This window comes from Sceloporus undulatus, chromosome 9 (genome assembly GCF_019175285.1).
Source record: "Sceloporus undulatus isolate JIND9_A2432 ecotype Alabama chromosome 9, SceUnd_v1.1, whole genome shotgun sequence".
Taxonomy (NCBI): Eukaryota; Metazoa; Chordata; class Lepidosauria; order Squamata; family Phrynosomatidae; genus Sceloporus; species Sceloporus undulatus.
The window spans coordinates 32,920,610-32,943,066 of NC_056530.1; the positions used below are offsets into that span (position 1 = coordinate 32,920,610).

At 43.5% G+C, this 22,457-nt stretch overlaps 1 protein-coding gene across 1 annotated transcript; it reads left to right on the plus strand.

The window, feature by feature from the left end:
• The first annotated feature begins 955 nt into the window (after positions 1 to 955).
• On the plus strand, positions 956 to 20,589 carry LOC121916148. Its single transcript, XM_042440963.1, has 4 exons — positions 956 to 1,256; positions 12,173 to 12,458; positions 13,768 to 14,013; positions 14,849 to 20,589. Exons 1-4 carry the CDS (start codon positions 1,050 to 1,052, stop codon positions 16,297 to 16,299), a joined length of 2,190 nt encoding a protein of 729 aa, XP_042296897.1. The 5' UTR covers positions 956 to 1,049; the 3' UTR covers positions 16,300 to 20,589.
• Positions 20,590 to 22,457: the final 1,868 nt, after the last annotated feature.

Here is a 22,457-nt window from a genome sequence, read left to right on the forward strand (position 1 = left end):
GCTTGTTGGGAGCAATTGGCTTACAGATTGTAAACCTGTTAGGAAGTGCTTGAGTTCACTATGAAGCACTATAGAAATCTACTTGCTATGACTAAACATATAATTGTAGAGAGACATACACAAGTGGTCCACTAAATACTCCATAAAACTTATAGCTTACAGACTGTACAAGACTCATTGGTATTGCAATAATTAGCACCTGAAATGGTGGTAACTCATTCATAACTAGAGCTAGAGGGGGGAAATAGCAACTCACTAAATCATTAGAGTCCATACAGACAGGCCAAATTAAAGCTGCTTTGGGTCACTCTGGAAGTATGCTGTTTAAATGATGCATGCGTCCTAAGAGGCCATAAACTGCACCAAAGCTGCACTCCAATCCTTAGGACTGGAGCATGGCTTTGGTGCAGCTTTAAACAGCACTCCAAAGGGACATAAAGCAGCTTTATTTTGGCCTGTCTTTATGGGCTCTAATAATACCATTAGTGAGTTGCTATCCCCCCGCTCAATAATAATATTATTATTAATATTAATAATAATAATAATGATGATGATAATAATATCTGCAAAAGTCAAAGCAACAAATGTGGAGGGACAAGTGCACATAATAATAATAATAATAAATCTGTGAATAATGACATCTGTAAAAGTCAAAGCCACAGATGTAAAGGAATGAGTTTGTAGATAATAAGAATAATAATATAATAATCAATTTCAGGAATCAAATAGTAATACTAGCAAGTGGAGTTTACTTCATGTCCTCTTCCTCCCTCGTTGCCCCTCCGTTCCACCTGCCACCGCCCGCGCGCTCCTCGCACCTTTTATAGGTGCGGTGTCTCCGCCCTCCTCTCCTTCTGGCCAATCAGAGCCGAGGGAGGAGGAGCGCTCTGGCGCCACGTGACCCTTTCAAACGCCGTCCCTTTGTCTGAGACGCTCAGTCTTCGGTTGGCGCGCGAGGAGGAGGCGAGGGTGGCTGGCGGCTGTTATTAGCGGCTCCTCTTTCTCCTCCCTCAGAGAGCCGCTCGCTTTGTACCGCCGGATGCTGCGCCATGGCCGCCCGAAGAGCCGCTGCCGCGCCCCCTTCTTCCTCCTCGTCGCAGTCGCCGTGGTCCGGGCATGAGCGGCTCCGTTTCGGGGAGCGGCTGCAAGCCAGCCTGGCCGGGTTGGTGGAGCTGGAGCTGCTGAGGGAGAGGCAGCGGGAGGCCGTGCAGAGAGCGCTGAGCGGCCCTCGGGGGGAGCAGCAGCCACAACAACAGGTGCGGAGCGTTGGGCCAAGGATGCCTCCGCACTGGAGATAGAACCCGGTTTGGCACCGCTTTAACGCTTTTCTGACTCAAGGCTATGGAATTCTGGGAGTTGGAGTCTGTTGTGGGCCCAACAGACTCCAACTCCCAGAATTCCATAGCCTCGAGCCAGACAACAAGTTAAAGCGGTGTCAAACCGGGTTATTTCCGCAATATGGATGCAGCCATCTTCTCTCCCAGGCCCTGAAGAAGTCACACTCTCTCACCCGGCTTACATTTCATCTATTCCAGAGATTCCCAAGCTACAGGTGCTTTTTTGGACTCCAACTCCCAGAAGCCCCGGCCACCTTGGCCAACACTCGGGGATTCTGGGAGCTGGAGTCCTAAAAAAAACCAACCCTAGAGAACCAAATGATCTCTTCTCCTCCTCGCCACAGGCCAGTCCCAAGGCAAAGCTGAGGATGTAGACTCAAGACTAGGAAAGCTTCTTTTTCCCAAGGCGTCTCAAAGAGGCTGCAAGAGCTCTCTGTGTCCTGCTGCTTCTGGAGATTAACACGGCTATGTCTTTTGAATTCTAGCTCTGCCACTCCCCAAAAGCCAATTTCCTATGCCTTTGTGCATTAACGACCCTCGTTAAATGATAAGGACACAGATTAAAAGCAATATAGCCTCTCAGTGGGACTCTAGTCATTTGCTGCTGGGGATACAGAACAGGAGAAGGTCAAGGGGAAAGCCAGGTCAAAACTCTCTCAGCCTTGGAGGATGGCCATAGCAGCACAGAACCCCTCTGACCAAACCTGGCCAAGAACACCCCACAATAGGGCTGCCCTGAGTCAGAATCCCTTTAAGCAACGGTTCTCAACCTGTGGGTCGCAACCCGTTCACAGGGGTCACCTAGGACCATCAGGAAACACATGTTTATGAAGTAGCAATGGAAATAATTGTATGGCTGGGTGTCACCACAACATGAGGAACTGTATTGAAGGGTCCCGGCGTTAGGAAGGGTGGGAACCCCTGCTTTAAAGGCACCCCACAACAAAGCTAGACTTCCTGCTTTTCCAGGACACTCCTTCCAGCTCTCCAGCAGGAATTCCACAGTGTCCTCCATTTTGAGCACAGCAAGGGCTGCACCTGACACTGCTTGAGCTGCCATGGTGCCATGCTGTGGGGTTCTGGGAGTTGTAGTTTGGTGGGGCACCACTTGAGCCATGGCAGTGATTTTAAACTGGAAGAAGCAAGAATTTATGTTCTTGTAAGCGTTTATAGACTTACAAAGCATGGTGGGACTTACCTGAAAAGGTGTTTTTGCTTGCTTTTTTGTTTATTTTTATTGTATTTATTGTATTGTAAATGTCTCACAAAACTACAGTCCCTACAATCCCCTAGAATTCAGCCAGGGCAGTTAAAACTGTCTCAAACTGGATTATTTCTGCAGTGTGTTTTGGACCTCAGTTATATGTGTAGGGAATGAGAACCAACAAGAAGGGGAACATTATTCTTATCTAGGAATAAGATGATTTGAGCCTTATTATTTTCTGAGTTTGTATTCACAAATGTGAAATGCATTAGAGCACCAGGAGTTTTGGTAGTCCTGGTATGGGAAACATGTGACCGTTTCAGATGTTATTGGACTAGAGCTCTCGTTTTCATTAGCTAGCTTGGCTAGGGCTAATGGGAGTTGGAGTCCAACAAAATCTGGAGAGCCTAATGTTCCCCATTCTTGGATAGGTACCTTGTAACCTGTCATAAGCCAAGGTAACAATGAATGTAGATGGCAAGAGGGATGTAAAATCTGAAGTGGGAGACTTTGGAGAAGTAAGGACAATTTGTGGAGACAGAGGCTGCATTTGCACTGAAGAAATAATCCAGTTTGACACCACTTAACTGGCATAGCTCAATGCTGTGAAATTCTGTGAAGTGTAGTTTGTTGCAGCACCAGAACAGTGCCAAACTGGATTATTTCTGCAGTGTGGATGCCTCATGAGTCAGAGTGATGCCGACAGGTGAACAGGCAGTGCAGTTTTAGGCAGGCCCTTAGGGAAAAGTGGTTAAAGTGGGGGCAAGTGGAGGCAACAAGTGGAATAGATGTTATGGGCCAGAGGAGGAAGTCTGTGAATGGGAAGAAGGGGGTCAGAGGAGAGATGCCTTGGTTGAGGGACAGAAGTCTGTTTTGCACTGAGCGCCTGAGTGCAGAAGCGCTTGTTAACAAGGGCTGTGACCGAAACCCGGAAGATTAGGCAGGTGTCCAGAGTGTAATGGAGGAGGCTTGTGAGTTGACGTGGCAGATGGGTAATTAATGCAAAAGACAAAGCTGTAGAGAGGAGGATGAAGGGGGGTTGGGGAGATAGAGGTATGGGGCTGGAAGAGGAAGGGCAATCTGTAACCCCCTAGGAGGATGAATCTTGTGAAAAGCAAAATATTTCCACAGACTATACCCAAGATTGCACTGTTAAATCTTTTGGAACCACTACCACAGACAGTCCTTTTCTGTTGTTGCATTTACAACAACTGGATGCTTGTACCCATCCATCAGCATACACCTGAAGTGAGGTGTTTTATGCACAATGGGAATGGGAAGGAAATTTATTTCAGCTTTCTTTGGCTTACTGTTTGGATCATTCAGGATTTAACCATTCCTTGGTAGGGAGGCAAGTTGTTGCATTCAGTGCTGTGTTGAAACCCACACAGCCAATAAGTCAGTCTTGGCCATTAGTAAACCTCTTGACAAAGATTTGTGCATCATTCAAAAACCTGCACTATTTTTTCTGATTCCCTTCCTGAAAAAAGGAATCACAATGTCCTTTCCATGTCAAAAGTATATTAGCAGAATTGTCCCAGTGCAACTGTCCCAATCGTATTTAAAACGCATTCCCAATTGTGTAGTGTTGTGTTTTTTCTTTGGTTGCATTTTTCAGAGGGAGATTCATGAAGCCATTCATGGTAACATATTTGTACCAGGCTATTCCTGAAGAAGAAGCAGTGTTGGTGTGAAGTGTAGGCATTGTTCCTCCACTGTCAGTTTTTATAGAACTTGAAATGTTGCCGTATACTATATGACAGCATACTACAGTGTTATAGAAAATCAGATGTGTGAAAATGAGTTCACCCATTAACAACTCATTTTCCTTCATTTTTCAATATAATATTTTCCTTGACCCTTTCTCAGTCTTCACATACCTCTGCAAACCTTGCGGCTGTGAGAATTTCTTAGCCTGACTGTGTCTGGGACTTGAGACAGCTGTCTTTGGAAACAGCCTGTCTTCTTTTGTGAAATCTATCCTACCCAAATCAGGGTTGCCAGAGATAGAAACAGATCCTCAGGGATTACCAAGATTCCGTTTGTCCCATAGTTGGGGCTGACATTTGTAGTCTTGGCAGGTGACTGCCACTTCCTCTTTACCTTTGGGTTGGACTTGTGAACCATGGGTGTTGGCTGGCCTGTTCCCTGTGTTCATGTACAGAGGTGGAGTGGGAGAACTAACCAAAACAAAGTGCCTACTGTTTGTGATACTGATTTCCTGCTTGGCACATTTCCTCCCTTTGATTCGAGCTTCAGAGAATCTATCTTCCTTCAGCATGTCTGTTGTGAAAACAGGGCTGTCCCTACCATGAGGTACATGTCTTAAGCAGGAGATGTGGGCCTGCAGTGGCAGTTCCCTAACTGTTTCTTTTGGTTTCCCTGGCCTTCCCCTCTTTTGGAGGACAATGCTATGTGTCCCCTTCACCCTTGAAATAGTCCTCAGCAAGTTTCAGTTACCATTTCAGCATTTTATGTATGTGGATCAATGGCATGTGCAATAAAATGTCATTGTCCAGCACTGGTAAATAACCATAGAAGTGAGTGGTCAGAAAAGAAAATATCTTTGGTGATGTGTAGATCACTTTTCTTTTACAGGTTGAGTCTGTTTTTATGCAAAATGCTTGGGACCATTTGGATTTTGAACTTACTTATTTTTTATTCTGGAATATTTACATAAACATAATGAGATATCTTGGAGATGGGACCTAAGTCTAAACATGAAATTCATTTATGTTTTGTATACACCTTATAAACATAGCCTGAAGGTAGTTTTGTGCATACTGTTTTTAATAATGTTGAACATGAAACAAAGTTTGTGTACGCTGAACCATCAGAAAGCACTGGTGTTGTGATCTCAGCCACCCATCTGGACAAATTTGATTTTCTGGAGTATTTTGGAGTTCCACATAAAGGGTACTCAACCTGTACTATGGTAGTTTGTGGCCTTTCTTCCATTCATACCTAACCAGTTGTACACTGCAGATCCCCTGAAGCTTTGCAGAGGATTTGGGGTGGAAGGATTTGACAGTGTGTGGTTGGTTTAAATAGGTCCTTAGTAGTATACTTTCCAACTGTCCTGATCTGTCACCCTACTTTTCAGCTGCATTTAAAACATCCCTGTTTCTCTTTCCTTCTTCCACTCCTCCACTTTGTCCTCAGATTACTTCAATTTCTGCAAACTGAGGTCCAAGTGCAAAAGTAGTTTGCACTCAGTTAATTTAGCAGCAGGGGATGGATGGACAGGAGGAGGGAAGGATCTTGACTTTCCCTGTAGACTCAGGTAAAGTCAGTCTTCAAAAAGCATGTTGTACCTTGTAACAAGTGATACCACAAAGTAATACCACAAATATGAAGCATCAGCAAGGGCCTTAGCTTCAATTTGGGAAGTATTTCAGGTGAACCTTTTAGACTTGTGTTCTAAACCTTTTGAACTTGTGCACCATACTGCTAGAAGGAAACATCACAAACTTGGAACAATTACTACTGAAGGTAAAAGAAGAAAGTACAAAGGTTTGCTGCTGAACATAAAAAGAAATGACTATGGAGGATCTACATAAGTTCAGTCTAGATAATGAGCAAAGTGAAATAAGAGTTTCCATTCGTTGGATCAAACATTGATGAGAATGGAGATTGCAGTCAAGAAATAAGACTAAGAATGGAAAGGGCAGCCATGAAAGAACTAGGAAAAGATCCCAAAGGGTAAAAATAGCTGAGAAGGTCCTCGGAGAGGTCAGGGACAGCCTTGTTTTATAAGGCTACCTAGGAAAAGATATCCAAAATGAGTTTATACAGCTTCTAGCAGATGCTGTGAGTAAAAACTGCAAGGTTTTCACACATGCAAACTCAGCCAAATACTACTTAATTATTCTGAACTACACGCCTGATGTTTTTCCATATTAAACAAATGACAATGATTGTACATGACACTGATGTGATCAAACCATCTGATAATGAATTGTCTGCGCCTGATACTAGCATAAGAGAACATGTCTTGGGATTTGTTCCACTAAAGAAGACTACAGATGCCTTTATGACAGAAATTCTTATTGGACAGCTTGAGCAAATGGGATTACCAATTGAGACTCTTTGCGGGCAAGGTTATGATAATGAGAATAACATGAAAGAGAGAGAACTGGCACACAAAAGAGTCCTGGACATAAAACCAGTAGCTAGTTTCTTTGGTTTGGTTTAACTGATTTATAGTTATAATGATTTCTCTGCATCAACTCAGTGTGATGGAAGAGTTAGATCAATGCTTTGAAATCACTTAGTAGTATATATGATATTATTATGGTAGTATATATAATGCTTTAATAGAGATCATTGGCATGTGTGTGCATGCATACATTTGGGGTCCATTACAGTGTGTGTGTGTGTGTGTGTGTTAATGGACCCAAGTAATCCTGCCGCAGTTGCCCATCTCTGCTCTGCTTAACTTTTCAGGAAGGAGAGGAGGGAGCATTTGAAAGGTTTGGCAAGATTTCTGTTGAAGGGGTTGAGCAAAGCAGATTTAAAGCAGAGATCCACTGAAGAGGGGTGAGCAAAACACATTTAAAGTAAAGACTCAAGTGAGGGGATTGTGCAAAACGTACGGCGCTATATAAATAACTCTAATAATAATAATAAATTGAAGAAGTGGTGGTAACATTTGAAGAGACAGACAAGATTGCTATCAGGTCAGCAGGCCATGGGGAAGTTAAGCAGGGACTTCTGCAGTGGGGTGGATGGATGAGGTACGAAGGTTTAGGGGTATCTTGGTTTCTGCAGCAAGCAGAGGGTTGTTTGCACCAAGGTGCAGAAGCATTGCTGGCTATTGCAAGCAACAAGAATCTCTCTGCTTTTTAAGGGGAGGTTCCAGAGGATGGGGATGTGTACTTTTGTGTCTGGTGGCCCACACTTTGCCCTACCCTTCTCTAAAGGAACTGTGCATAATGGTGGAGCCTTTATGGCAGATTCTGGAAGGAAGGAGACTCACCAAGTTCACTTGTTCAACAAGAAGCTGCAGTCTTGAACATATACAGTACCAATGAGTAAACACACACCCAGTTTAGCTGCAAACATCATAATTTCCCTGGGAGGCCACCTACAAAAAAAATTGTTTCCTCTGGCTTTACTAGTTGTGTTGAAGAGACAATTTAAATAGTTGCAGCTTGCATGAGCAAATAAAAAGGTGTTTCTTTAAAATCTGGTGTCGATTCCTCTCATTTTCTCCCTTGCATAATATGCTTCTGTTAGGGATAAAATACAAGATAGGACCTCCTGACAGAATTACAGATGGAGGCAGGTTGATGTGAGAAGTGCACTTCTCCAGATATTTGGGCCCAAAGCTCTTTAATTGCCTTTGAAAGTAAATAATAATTTTTATTTATATGTCCCGCCTCTTCCAAGGATCGAAGTGGAATTACATCATTAAAATAATACAATGCAATTGAACAGTCAATAAAATACTAATACTGAATTGTACATCCCTATTAGTTCCTTAAAATCTCCAAACATAAATTCATATACCATCATACTTAGAGAGGGGGGTCTTAATCATCATCTCTATACAAATCTGATGGGAAAGCCTGCTGGAAGAGATCCGTCTTTAGTGCCTTCTAAAGTGATAAGACAGATCTCCTCCAGGAGACTTCCATAATTTAGGGGCTGCAGAAGTAAATACTCTGTGGGAAGTTGTGGTTAATCGAATATTACACTGTTCCAACAAAATTCTTCTCCAATGTTCTGAGTGTGAGGGGCTGAATATGTAGGGAGAGGCGTTTCCGCAGGTAACTTGGGCCCAAACCATGTAGGGCTTTAAAGGTGATAACCAACAGCTTGTATTGCGTCTGGAAGGTAATTGACAGCCAGTGTAGAGATTTGAACACTGGTGTTATATGGTCACAGCTAGAAATACTGGTGGCCAATCTGGCTGCTGCATTTTGGATTAGTTGAAGCTTCCAAACTTGGTACAAGGGTAGCCCCAAGTAAAGCGTTTTACAGAAATCTAACAAGAGGTTACCAGTGCATGTACTACTGCTTCAAAGTCCTTTTGGTCCAGGCGTATCAGCCAAAGTTGGTACCAAGCACTCCTGGCCATCGCATCTACTTGAGATGACAACTGTAGTGATGGATCCAGGAGTACTCCCAAACTACGAACTTTGTCCTTTAGGGGAAGTGTGACCCTGTCCAGGATTGGTTGACAAATCTCCATTCCCAAACCTAGGGTGCCTATTGCAAGTACCTCTGTTTTCTCTGGATTCAACTTGAGTTTGTTTTCCCACAGCCAGACCATTACTGACCTGAGACAGGCATCCAGATGAAAGATGCCATCCTTAGTCACTGTAACAGCTGGAGACATAGAGAAATAGATCTGGGTGTCATAAGCATACTGATAACACCGCGCCCCATGTCTCTGGATGATCTCTCCCAGCGGCCTCATGTAAATGTTTAACAGCATGGGGGACAGAATGGCGCCCTGAGGGATGCCAGATGTCAGCCCCAAGAACTTCAACTGGGTATGGTAGTGAACTGATAGCCATTGTCTTTCTTTCAGAACTGGTGCATCATGGTTCCACCTGGGTCAGGGAAGGTGGTGTGTGATCCTCCATTTGCTGCAGGACTGCAGTACCCATCAGCCCTAAACAATATGGCTATGTCCTAAACACTGACGCTGATATCCCAACATTTGTACTGTTGTAACAGCCCTAAGCACTATAGCTGATGTCCAACATTTGCACTGTTGGATCATTGCTGATCTAACTGACATGGCCAGAATGTAAACAGTCAGGTTCTGTGCTACTAGAAGCTTCCAGCCCTGCTGCAAGGGCAGCCCTAAATATAATGCATTACATTAATCTTCTCTGTGGTGGGGAAAGACCTTTTAGACCCTGAAGTAATAATAAATAATCCTGGATGTTCAAAGAGTCTGATGTGGTATAATGCAGTTTCTATGTAAGTGTTGTAAGAAATACTTTTCTTAAGCTAGCAAACCCAGTTGCACATATGGAAGTTAATTGCACGGTTCTTGCCTAAATGCAGATCTTGGTCTTTATCCATTTAAGTAATTTTTCTAATTACTCCCTCTCTAAGCTGAACCTACTGTGTTTCTAAAATGAAAACATCAGAGTCCTCCTGTGGCTAAAAGCGTACTCTCTCAGGTCTGTGTAATCTGCCTGTATTTAAGGATTCCTCAAGCTGGCATCCCATAGATCGGTTGGACTGCCCCTCTAGCTGCATCTACATTGTGGAATCACCTTTTAACTGCTGAACCTCAGTGCTATGGAATTCTGCTATCTGTAGTTCTGTGAGATATTTAGCCTTGCCTGTTAGGGAGCTCTGGTGCCACAACAAACTACAGATCCTAGGATTCCGTAGGATGGAGGCATGACAGTTAAAGCAGTATCAAACGGCATTTATTCTGCAGTGTGCCAGCAGCCCTTAGTTATTCCCAGTCAACATTCTTGATCGGTATATGGAAGGTTATGGCTGAACATAAAAGTCCTATAAATTCAAGATAAATGGCTTGGGTGTGGCTACCTGGCATAGTAGGAAAAGTACACTTTGTTTATTATATAGTAGGCATTCTAGTCTGCATTCTGGGATTGAGCCCCGTGTTCAAATTGGACTCATATCTATAAATATAGAGAGCTTAGGAACGTAGTGGTGGATATGGAATGTGGCCACACATTTGCATGTGGATATTTAGTGGATTTATTTAAATCTAGTGCTCTTGTGCTTCTGATCCCCTTACCAGTGAAGCATGAACTACCTCATCCCAGTTCACAAAGTTCACAAAGTTCTCATTAAGACAAATAGAGATTAAAATGATTTGGTATAAAGTGGTTTGTTATGCTTAGGTCACTTAAGTTATGCTTAGGTCACTTAACTCTTTTAAAGTTCCCAAGAAAGTATTTGGTTCACAAAGCATGCCACTGGTTTATGCCACTGGTTTATGGAATCTATTGCTCCAAGATGTGGTAATGCCTCCTGGCTTTGAACAAGCAAACGACCAAGCATGGACAGAACAATTTTGGCATTGTCTGTTAGCCAGCAAGTACTGGAACCAGTACGTACATGAAAAAATGCAATATATTTTTTACAACCAAGTGGGAGAGATGGACAGGGATGCTTTGCTTCTGAGTTTTCTGGAGATCTACCATAAGAAAGAGGGTGCTGGATTAGGAAGGCCTTTGTCCGTCTAGATTGTTTTATGTGCTGTGATATAACAATAATGAACTACCAAGTGGTTGTTTTGATTATGAGAATACTGTTCTTTGATAATGTATGTTTCAGAGAGAAATGGGTTTTATAAGTAGCAAGGTCTCTTGCTTTTATGTGTATACACTTTCAAATTGTCGGCAAGATTTCTTTCCTCGAAAAACTATTTTGCAGAATCTTTTAAAATATACTAAAAGTCCTGAACGTTCTGGAAGCCATGCCCTATGAGGAGCCTCTCAGGGAGCTGGGTATGCTTACCCTGGAGAAGAGAAGGTTAAGAGGTGGTATGATAGCTCTGTTTAAATGTTTTCAGGGGTATTGTATTGAGGAGGCAGCAAACTTGTTTTCTGCTGCTCCAGAGGCTATGAAATAGAGCAATGGATGCAGACTAGAGGAAAAGAGATTCCTCCAGAACATTAGGAACAACTTCCTGAGGATAAGAACTGTTCAACAGTGGAAGACGCTGCCTTGGAGGATGGTGTAGTCTCCTCCTTTGGAGGTCTTTAAACCGTAATAAATATTCATTCATAAACAGAAGCTGGATGGCCACCTGTGTTTTGAATATGTATTCCTGCATGACGGGGTTGAACTGGATGGCCCTTGAGGGCTCTTCCAACTCTGTGATTCTATGAATCTATGATACTACAAATGTATTTCACCCTTGTTGGAGTTTAATAAATTTGTCTGAGTCCACCAGCAAAATGGACATTAATTAGGTTGACAAAACAGCTGCTTCTGAAAACAAAATTCTGGAAACACTGTCTTGGGTTGCAGTGGGTGTGTGCCGAAGGCTGGATGAATGTTCACCCTCTTAATCCACCCCTAAACGATCAGGCCACATGTTTTTCCTGGGCTGGTTCCACATCTGAATGGGTAACCAGGAGCATCCCAAACAATGGCAACAGCTGCTTGGTGCAGAAGAAAAAGCGGCCAGGAGAGAAGCACAGCTCTGGGTTTTTTGTTTCATCCCTGCCGACTCAGCGAGTGGGGCTTAATTTTTGTTGCACAAAGCAGCTGTCTTAACTAGTTGTAGAGGGATGAGGGGGAGGAAAGCTGGATAAACTCGTTCCAACTGTTGACCCCTTTCATGTCCCCTGGAGACCAGCAAACCTTACAAGCCAGTCCAGGCTAGCTAGATACAGACTTCAAGCATTTTAGGGTCAACAGTGGTGGTGCAGTTTCCAGAACCCAAAGCTACACTATTTGGGGCTGGATACAAAGTTCCCAATCCACCTTCTGCCTACATCTGTCACAAGTACAAGGATTACGCTTCTACCTTTAGGGGAAAACTTTAGGGTAAACCTATAGCCAATTATCCAATAGAAGGTACAGAGAACAAAGGGGAAGTCTACTGGTTTTGTGACCTTTCTGCTGGGCTTTTGTTGCTGACCTGTCTCATTCCATGTCTGTTTGTATTTCCTGCAAACAGGAAGAAGACCAAGGCAAGAAGCTGTTGTGTACCACCACTGCCAAGCTAGACTGGAGCAAATCTGAAGATTTGCTGGAGGCTCCCAAGACAACCCAGGCTTCCTTCAGCTCATCAGAAAACATTGAGATGGATCTTGGAGTGTTGCATGCTCATACAGGAGACAGATTGGACAAGGCGTGCTTTGGGTTGCAAATCATTAGTGAACAGCTCCCTCTCCGGAAGAAAGCCGGGATCAATGGAGGTGACACCCAAGAGATATTAGAGGCTGACTCTAGGCCAAGCTCAGGTATGTCCACACCAAGTTTGGGATGCGGGAATCCAACTACTCCTGGAAACTCTTGAATTCTGTGTGCTGGTCCAGCAGGAAATAGGGTGGATGGACAAGCATTAGTTACTATTTGTGGGCCTATCTTTTTCTCTTTCTGCTGCAGAGAGGAAATCTTACATATAATTGCAGGTTTCCTCTTTGTTTATGTTTTATTTATCACCATTCATCCTTTTCAAAGTCATTTCTTTTTGCACCCAATTTTTTCATATAAACCTAAGCCAAAGTAGTGACCAACCAGAGTTTGGACAAGTTTTGTTTGTGCGTTCTTGCATGGCAGGGAGATAGCCATTGTGGACTCTTCCAACTCTATGATTCTCTGCTGTTATGAAAACCAAGCCATAAGGCAGTTAAAGCATCCTCTCTAACCTCATTGTGAATCTCTGGAATTTGCCATTTATGAATAAATAAATAATAATAAAAATAATTCTGTTTATATACCGCTATTCCAAAGATCATAGCGGTGAACAACAAGTAAGCTCATTAGCCCCCAACAGTCTGGGTACTCATTTTAGCTCCCTCCTCGGAAGGATGCAAGCCTGAGTCGAGCTTGGGCCCTTTTTCTGGTCTTGAACTCGCAACCTTGTGGTTTTGAGTGAATGGCTGCAGTACAGGCATTTAACCACTGCGCCACCAGGGCTCCATGGATCATATATAAGGCCTCTTTGCTTCTTCAGACATGAAAGGATGCTGGAATGAAGATGTCTCTGTTCACACAGTAGCTAACTAGCTTTTTTTGGCTGGGGGACAGCTCCCAGTGAGTGATAGACAAAGGTTGCATCTGCACTGCAGAAATAATCCAATTTGGCATTGCTTTAACTGCTATGGCTCAGGGCTATGGAATTCTGGGAATGGTAGTTTGTTGTGGCCCCAAAGCAGAGCCACAACTTACCACCGTTCCCAGAATTCCATAGCCTTCCATGGCAGTTAAAGCAGTGTTAAACTATTATTTCTGCAGATGCAGCCAAACAAACATACTATCTCTGACACGACATATGTAGTCATTTTAACTAATATCCAGTGATCACTTTATTTTCCACAAATGTATTTAATCTCCTCTGGAACTTGCTCAGTTGGTAGCCACCTTGTAAGGCTGAACTCTACCTTTTATTTGTCTCCTATTTAAAGAAGTACTTTCTTTTGTCTGCCCTGAATCTCGCACTAAGCCGATCTAGTGGATAAAATATTGGTTGTATTTTAGACAAAAACAAATTGAGTTTGCATCCACAGCAGGACATCCAATTAATCTAGTTTTGTCTTTCCATTCCAGGATTCTATGACACCAGCGAAATGGGCTCCTTGACTGATTCCTGTGCCTCCATGCATAGTGAGGGGCCTGGAGGTTTGTGCTGCAGCATTGGCTCCTTCCCTCATCTACCAGGATTGAGAGAGAGCAGCTTTGCTCGCCCACACTCTACTGATGAAGCTGCTGTCCGCCTCCTGGACCTCCAAATTCAGCATCTCACCTTGGCAGCAAACATTCGAGGCAGTGATAGCAGGAGACCTGTATCAACAGGTGAGGGTGGGTACATCACTCTTGGGCATGCCTGAACCGTTGTTCTGGCCAAGAAGAATTAAAAGGGAAGAGAGTGAGCAAGACTACAGACCTCCTTTACATCAAACACCAACAGAAACATGTTGAAAATTTCTTTTTTGGAATACAGTTCCTAGAATACTTCTGTGATTCAGAGATTCTGAGAGCTGTGGTCCAAAAAAAACGACTTTCCCAAGATCTGTCTATCTGTGAGAATAGGCCAGTAGTTCCATGGGAGCGTGTGGAGAGAATGAGTAGAAAATGAAGTGGACATAAAGTGCCAAATTTCAGCTTGTTTAGAATCACCTGTCAGGTTTTAGCCTGCATGGTTGCAAAGACATATGCTGAAGTATATGATATGTAACACACTTGTGAGATCTCTGTATCCCACAAGAAATTATGAATGTTTATCTTCTCCCCCATTTTTTCTAAACTGCTCAAGATAGTTGTACATGGCTTTTGAATCCCTTGTGATCTTACCTATAACGGATCTTAGCCATTTGAACCATCTTCCTCAACCTGGAGCCTTCGTGATGGACTACACCCCAATCATTTACCATCTTTGGTGGGGATTATAGTTATTGCAGTCCAGACTACTGAGGAAAGTTTCAATAGACTATTTCTGTGTCCTGAGTTATTCTTAAAAAGACACTTTAATTTCCATATTTAGATTGATGGACATCTTATTGCAAATATTTGAAAAGTTATTTTTTGGTGTATAGTTCTGGCTGTGATAAAGATTTTGGGAGTTAGAATATTTCCAAACTGGATTTTCTACTATTATGTTTCTTTTTCAATGTTTCCCCACTTACTGCAGGAGATATTGAGTTTCTCTTGGGCCTAGGAGACTTGTCCCTCCCGTTACCAAAGAATCCAAACCATCAGCTGCTGCAATATAAGTCAGACCTTGTCTCCCAAAACACCAGTGAAATCTACCACTATCCAAGTCCATTGCATGCAGTAGCTCTGCAGAGCCCACTCTTCACCAGCAGCCTCTCCCAGAGCTCTTCCCAAGAAGATTTTGATGAAGCCCCCCAGGAACCTGCCCAGACTGACTCTCCAAAGAGAGTAGCTACATGCTCCCAGGAGCAGCAGAAGGTGCTGTTGGATCAGTACATTGCCAAACTGGTGCTGCGCTATAAGTGCCGTTCAAAAGCCAGCAGGACAGAAACTGGATACCTAGCAGGGAATCCAAAGAGTCTGTCAACATCATCTGTCTGCAGTTCTGTGCTTGGTGCCACCCAGCTCTTTGCCCCAGCCCCTGGATGGAAGATCAGACGACACATCTCCACTTGTTCCCACTTACGTTCTCCAGAAGGTTGTGAGGGCTCACAGGAGTCTCAAATCTTGGACTCTCAAGGGGACTTCATTCCATTCCTGGAGATCAGATCCAACATCACTAACCTTATTAAAGCTAATGAACCTTCAGTGATGTCTCTCCCTGATCCTCTCCCATGGTACCCGGAACCTACTTTCATCCCCTATCCAGACAGGCACCCTGTTAGTTCAGAGAAGGGGGTTCTGGGCTGGGCAGATGGGGCCCAAAGGAACAAGGTCCAGGTTGAGACTCCCACTAGAAAGGGAGCCTCTTTGCCTCAAGATACCACAGACTTTGACAAGCTATATAAAGGCAAACATGCTTCTCGGCAATTGGTGAAAACAGCTGAGAGGCAAGAGAAGACAGGTGAGAGGAGTTGGTTGAGTCCCCGCGAGCTGCTGCACCGACTGAGCCTTCGTCGCCGGCCTTCCTCTCGTGTGGGAAGCATGGCTTGTGCCAGCTCAGAAATGAATGTCAATGTAGCAACAGGGCTAGTGTGTCACAGTGGCCCTCAAACTAGCAAAGACAAAACCATCAAGTCAAAATGGACCTCGGTCATGGAGATCTCCAGCAAGACGCCTGGTTGGCATCGGCTGAAAGCCAGCATCTTCCCCCCATCCCACATGCTGACCCACCATCTCGCTTTCTCCTCTGACTCACCTGCCTCATTTTGCTTTTTGGATGAAAACCACTCTGAGCAGCCACCCCAACAGCAGGCTGTGCTTACTGGCATCAGGTCTAGCCCTGGCAAGGTAGAAACTACAACTGCCATCGATATGAACGGGGACTGGATTTTCCATCCTCTTGGAAACAGGTGGTCCCAAGCCTCAGCCACTCTGGACTCCACTGACTTGCCAGTCCACAGTTTCAAGCTTCGTCGTAGCCGTTCTTTTAAGGAGCTCAGGAAAGCAGTGTCACGTTCTTTCAGGGGTTCCAGAACCACCAAATGAGTCCCCCCACAAAGAGACCAGAAGATCTATTGGGAGAAAAACGAAGTGTGTACATGATGAAGCATTTTACCATTGTAGGCTTGTAGTATTTTCCATTTCCCTACCTGTCACAGACAGACACTTGACAAAAAGAGGGTGGACACAAATTTAAGGTGCATCATTCTATTTGACCATAGATACTGAAGCCTTGGAATACCCATTGATTTTTATGAAACCAAAACTGAAGCTGAACTCTGATAATCTTTGGATTTTTTTTATTGTGGGGACAAGCATTTCTAGCTCACATTTCTTACTGTCTTGCAGCATGGTAGATTGGAGGAATGGCAAGACTGTGGCATACTTTGATTTTCCAGAAAATATTTCTTTTGCCATTTTCTCCTCACTACTGTAGTAGGAAAAACATGTAGAGTTTTTTGGGTACAGTTCTAAATTTTGTGAACCACTGAGCTTGACATGGCCTTACAAGTCTTTGAAAAACCATTTTCATATTTTGGTTTAGTTCTGCCAAAGAGGTTTCCTGAGACTCTGGGAGGGCTGTCCCAGCTAGTGTAGAAAGTGGAATTTCATTTAATGTGTCAAGTTATTACAGGCCTAGTGTCATTCAGGAGTGCATGTTATTCGTTTCTGGAATTAGGCCAGAAGACCAAAGCCTACATTTTTCCTATCCCAAGTGTCTGGGCTACTAGCCTTTCCTTTGTGTTACACCTCTGGTCTTCTTAAGAGCCCTGAATGAAGATGGTCTTAGTTTTTCATTGTACTTGAGCCCTTTCATAGGTTTTGTCAAGAAGCATCCCAAGTTTCTTTCCAGAACCTTCATTCTAGAATTCTTACGTTTCAAAGGAAGAGATCCTAATCTTTTGTATGTCCTTATCCCTGCCACCTTAACTAAAAAGAAATAGCAGGCAGATCATTTTAATCCTTTTGTTATTTTCACTCTGCTTTGCTCTCTGAAATCCAGCCCCCCCAAAATCAAATGTGAATAAGACTGAAATTAGAAAAAAACATTTTAAATGAAGAGGTTTCTTTCCTAATTATTCTGAGGGTTATCAAGCCAATTTGTTATGGTCAGTGTGTTGAATTGTATGTGGCTTTGTGCATGTATGGGACATCTTTGATCCACAGAACTCTCTAACTCAGCCTATAAGGTACTCCAGGAATATACGTTTCCCCCTTTACTAAGGCTGCATCCGCACTGAAAAAATAATCCAGTTTGACACTACTTCAACTGCCATGGCTAATTGCTATGGAATTCTAGGAACTGTAGTTTGTTGTGGCACCACAGCAAAGCAGTTACAAGGAGGAAATTAAAAGGAAGGGGGGAACCCAGCTGAGTCACATAGCTAAGTGTTGGTTAGTTGTCCCCCACCTCATATTTTTGCTTGGAAGAGAAGGATGGAAGTGTAATCTCTGAGGGCAGAGAAAGTGGTGGGAAGCTTGTGTTTTGGGGATCAGCATTTATTGTTTGCCTGTGCTATCTGGAGCCTTGTGTGGGTGTTTTTGTTTGGTTTTGGCTGTGTGTTCTGCTGGAGTATATGGGCTAAGGGGCAGGGCTCCTACTGAGTCGCTGACATGGCTGGGAGTGGAGCTAGCAGCTTCTAGTTCTATTTAGGTGCTGCCTCAGTCTTAAGCTCAGCAAATAGGAATAGAAAAAGAAGCATCTTTGTGGCCACTTCGTAGTGGACTTTTAGGGGGGTAGCCTGGACAGCTGTGCTGCTATGTATGAATCTGGATGGTGATGAAGTTGTTGCAGTGATGTGCAGTATCTGTGCAGCGTTTGTTTTCTTGCCACTGGATTTGCTGTGTTATCCCTGCAGCAAATACAGTCTGCTTGTTCTCTTGGAGGAGAAGGTGCTGCTGAATTCGGCAGTACAGCCAAGCTGTGGGCCTGTGTCTTCAGAAGGGAGAGCAATGACAGCCAGAGCAGTCTGGTTTACCTTTTTTTTACTTTTGAAATTTTAAAATTAAAATTACAATACATGCAGTAAATAATACAAGAAGTTATCATTTAAACCATCCTTTTAATCTCATCCTTCCTGATTTATTCCTGATGTTTCACCAGCAGCTGTGTCTGGCACCTCTAATCATACAAAACACTTCCCTGTCAATCCTTGTACTGTACTTAAAAATTAGCTCTATTTACTTGTCTAGTTTTATTAATGTAAATCATATGTTCCACTAGTCATAGGCAGATTTCCTATTCCTTTTTGACCGATGCTCAGGTACTGTCAAAACTTCAGTTAAGACACTGGCCAGGAGCACCTCTGTCTGCATTAAGTTTCAGTTGGTTTGTCCTCATCCTTTCCATTACTGATGATAGGTACTGGGAAGAGTTCTTATTCTACCCTCTGGCTATTGGCTTATGGAGTATCTCAGGGTTCAATTTTTATTTTTGGGTTTTATTTATTAATTTTTAATATGTAGTAATAATAGTAACAACAGTGATCACAATATATGCAATCATCTGCTTAATTACTAAACATAATCTCTGTCAATTTGCAACATAGTTGTAAATTATCTTCCAAATGATTACATGTTGTCCAGATACACTCTTAACTTTTAATAATATTTTTATCAAAGTGGAGCTTGATCTAAAGATGGTTTAAGTCCAGTATTAACATGAGCTACGTAAACAAAAAATGGCTTTCAAGTGTTTTCAAATCTTTTATATCCCCTTACTACTCTCACTTTAATATTTCTGAAAGTGCTATGGATCCTATTCTGCTTAGCCACTTTTGTACTGACAGGTTTTCTGATGTTTTCCGTACTTTCAAAATTTCTAATCTTGTGGCACTTACCGTAAGTGCTATAGATCCTTATTTGGCAAATTTAATATGAAAGTGATTAATAATGCTCCTCGAAAATAAACTTTTTGACCTAACATTTGGCTTAGCAGAATATGATCCATCCTAATACTTCTTCTCAGAACTTTAATACTTTTGGATATGGTAACCACATATGTTCCAAATGTCCTATATTTCTACAAACCCTCAGAACACAATTTTGTCACTTGAAATTTTGTTTATAGTTTTTAATATCTTCTCTGGCCTGGGCAGATATTGATATTTAGTTTTCACCCTCTGCAAGAACCCTTGGCTCTTTCAGCCCCCTGGTCTTACTTCACCCATGAGGGCCATGGCCGTCCCTTTGTTCATATTATCTTCCTTGCTGTTGAGGATGCATATGGCCTCAGAATAGACCCTTGGGATCTGGGGGCTGTTGCGCTGTTTCATGGCCCTGAGGGTGGCAGAAAATCACAGGAAGTGACCCTTGGCAGCAGAAAGGCCAGACAGTGGGGATGATGAGAAGGGCCACATAGAGCTCCCTGGGTGGCTAGGACAAAGAAACCCCCGGCCTCCTTTCCCTGGACCCCTTTTCCTTTGAAGGCACAAGGGGCTACGAGCTGCTCTCAGTCTAGCCATGGAGGATGGGGAGAAAACACACCCCAAATACTGGTCTCTCTCCCCCTGTGCTCTTGTTTGCCAGCTGCATGCAGAGCTTTCTGGGCAAGGGTGCCTATGGGAAGCTAGAAGCAGGCATTTAAATGCACGTCATTGAAACGTGGGTCACTCCATGCTGAGCTTCCCACATTTGACAACTGATTGGCAGTTCTTTTAAAGGAGAGAGAAATCATCTCTGGTCCAACAGTGTGTTTGTTTGATTTGTCAAACAGCTTGATTTATTTCCTGGGAGGGAGAAGTGAGCCTTCTAGCGGTACTTAACAGCACTTCAGTTGATTACAGAAACCAAAGTGTGCTGCAGGAGTCCAAAATAATTTTTCAAAGCCCTGTAAAAAGGAGCACTTTTTGATTAGGCCAACAGTCCTCCCAGTCCAGCATCTTCACCCCACAATAGCTAGCCAGTGGCTTGTGCTCTGGCATGCTTCCATGGCTTGTGGTGTTTAGGGATGAGATGCCTCTCCTGCACACCTATTTCCATGAAACACATGCAAAACAGAAGGTCAGCAGTCCTCCTTCATTGTTCATTGTCAGCAGCTGGTATTCAGAGATGGAATTAATGAGAGGATGAAGATAGCTTTAAAATGTGATTTGTTAGATTTGTACAAATATCACTACTTACTATTCATGGTGGCTGTAAGTTTTCTTCAGACTTGTTTCCAAATTCCATTTGCTTGAAACATTAGCAGGAAGCTGCTGTTGTGATCCTGTCTTGATGGGAGATTTCTGGTTCTCATTGGGAGAAAACAAGCCACAGAGTTCGTTGGGCCTTTAGTTTTATCCTTCATGGGTTTTTATCCTTCTTGGGTTTTTACATTCAAATAGTAATGTGAAGTCTTACAGTCTCATATTCATCATCAGATAGCTTGTTTCATAAAGTGCTCTTTCTCCAGTTTTTTTCTAGCCTTATAACAGGGCTAGAGAGGTCATTGGCTTGAATGACAGTGGATCACTCTATATGATTGTTTATGGCCATAAACATAACATGATCTGGCACTCTCAATGGCTTCAACTAGAACTCCTTCGCCCTAGGTGACGATTATCTATACTGGCGGTGGGGATATGACATGTATGTAATTCAAGCCACCAGGAAGACACTGGTTAGAAAGGCTGGCTTACGTATTGCCACTGTGCTTCACTGTGTTTACAAGAAATTTCTTAAGAATTCTCATCACACTGGCAAGATAATGCTTTTGGGGTCTTAAAGCCCAATTATTTTCTTTCTCCATTTCAGTGCAATGTGTATAACCTGGTCAACGGCGGAAACTTCTCCCCTTTCAGGGGTTCATCCGCAAGGATACCCACCTGGCTGCTCACGAAAACATTGTGTGACCTGGGCTTAGTTCCCTCCAGCCAAGCACAACCAAGGGAAAGTGGTGTATACATACTCTTTCTAAAATATAAAGGTCCTTCTTTCTTCAAGTTCATTAATTTTACAGTGAAATATACTTCTGTCACATTGAGCTCCCTGGGTGGCTGGGACAAAGAAACTCCGGCCTCCTTTCCCTGGACCCCTTTCCTTTTCCTTTGAAGGCACAAGGGGAACAAGCTGCTCTCAGTCTAGCCATGGAGGATGGGGGGAAAACACACCCAAAATACTGGTCTCCTCTCCCCCTGTGCTCTGTTTGCGGCTGCATGCAGAGTTTTCTGGGCAAGGGTGCCTATGGCATGCCCATGGAGCAGGAATCCATGTCGAACTGTGCATACCTGGCACACATGCGGATGCCCTGCCCCCAGGGTGCCCGGCACCATGCAGCCTCTTGGACCTGGATGCGGCATAGACGGCCCAATTCTTGGCCAGCAAGAGGTCCTTCATGATCTCCACTGATGTGCTGGAGACGGAGAAGAGGAGACCGTCAAGATTGCTCAGGGAAGCAGATGCCCCTTAGCAGCCTTCTTGACCTTGAGACTCTTCAACCTTCACGTCCCCAGGGAGATGTGTGCATCTGTGTGTGGCGTGGAGGCAGGCACTATGGATGGGGAGGTGTTGCAGTCGGGGAAATGAAGGCAGAAAACTGGTGCATGAGGGGTAGTGGGCCCAATGTCCCATCCCAGCGTTTTTGGCCTGGTACTGCTCTTGAGCATGGGCTTTCATCCTGGAGGGTGTCTCTTGGTATCCCCCCTCTCATTCGCTCTCTGCTCCTCCAATCTTTTTTCTGACCCCACAAACCACAACAACCCAACAAGGGAACCAGTTTAAGGTGAGGGGCACCTTAAGGTGCCCTGGCTCTGCCCATGCCTGGGGGGCGTGTGACTGTGGGCCATGGCTGTTCCAGAGGGGTAACCATCCTTCTTCTCCTTCCACCCCCTTGTGCTGGTACCTCCAAAAAGTGAAAGCATTTGGAGTCTTCTTTATTTCTTTCCTTAGTATAGTATTATACTCCACTCTTCAGTCCTAAAGGCCCTCAGAGCGGCTTACATTATTATATTTTAATTAGCTTGCAGGCTTACAATCTAAAAAGAGTCATGAATTCGGTAGACTTTAATGGTTTGGTCTGAGGTAAATCAAGTCACTCCCTCTTGTATTGCTTCAGATGTACCAACAAAATTGCATTCACGTTACATATCTTCTACAACTGCTGTTGCTTGATTGTCTTGCCTTCTGTATTTTCTCGTTTTTTAACATACTGCATATTTTTCAAATTTGCATTGATTTCTTGGAAATATTATTTCTGTTCCAATTCTTTTCAGCCATGAATGGTG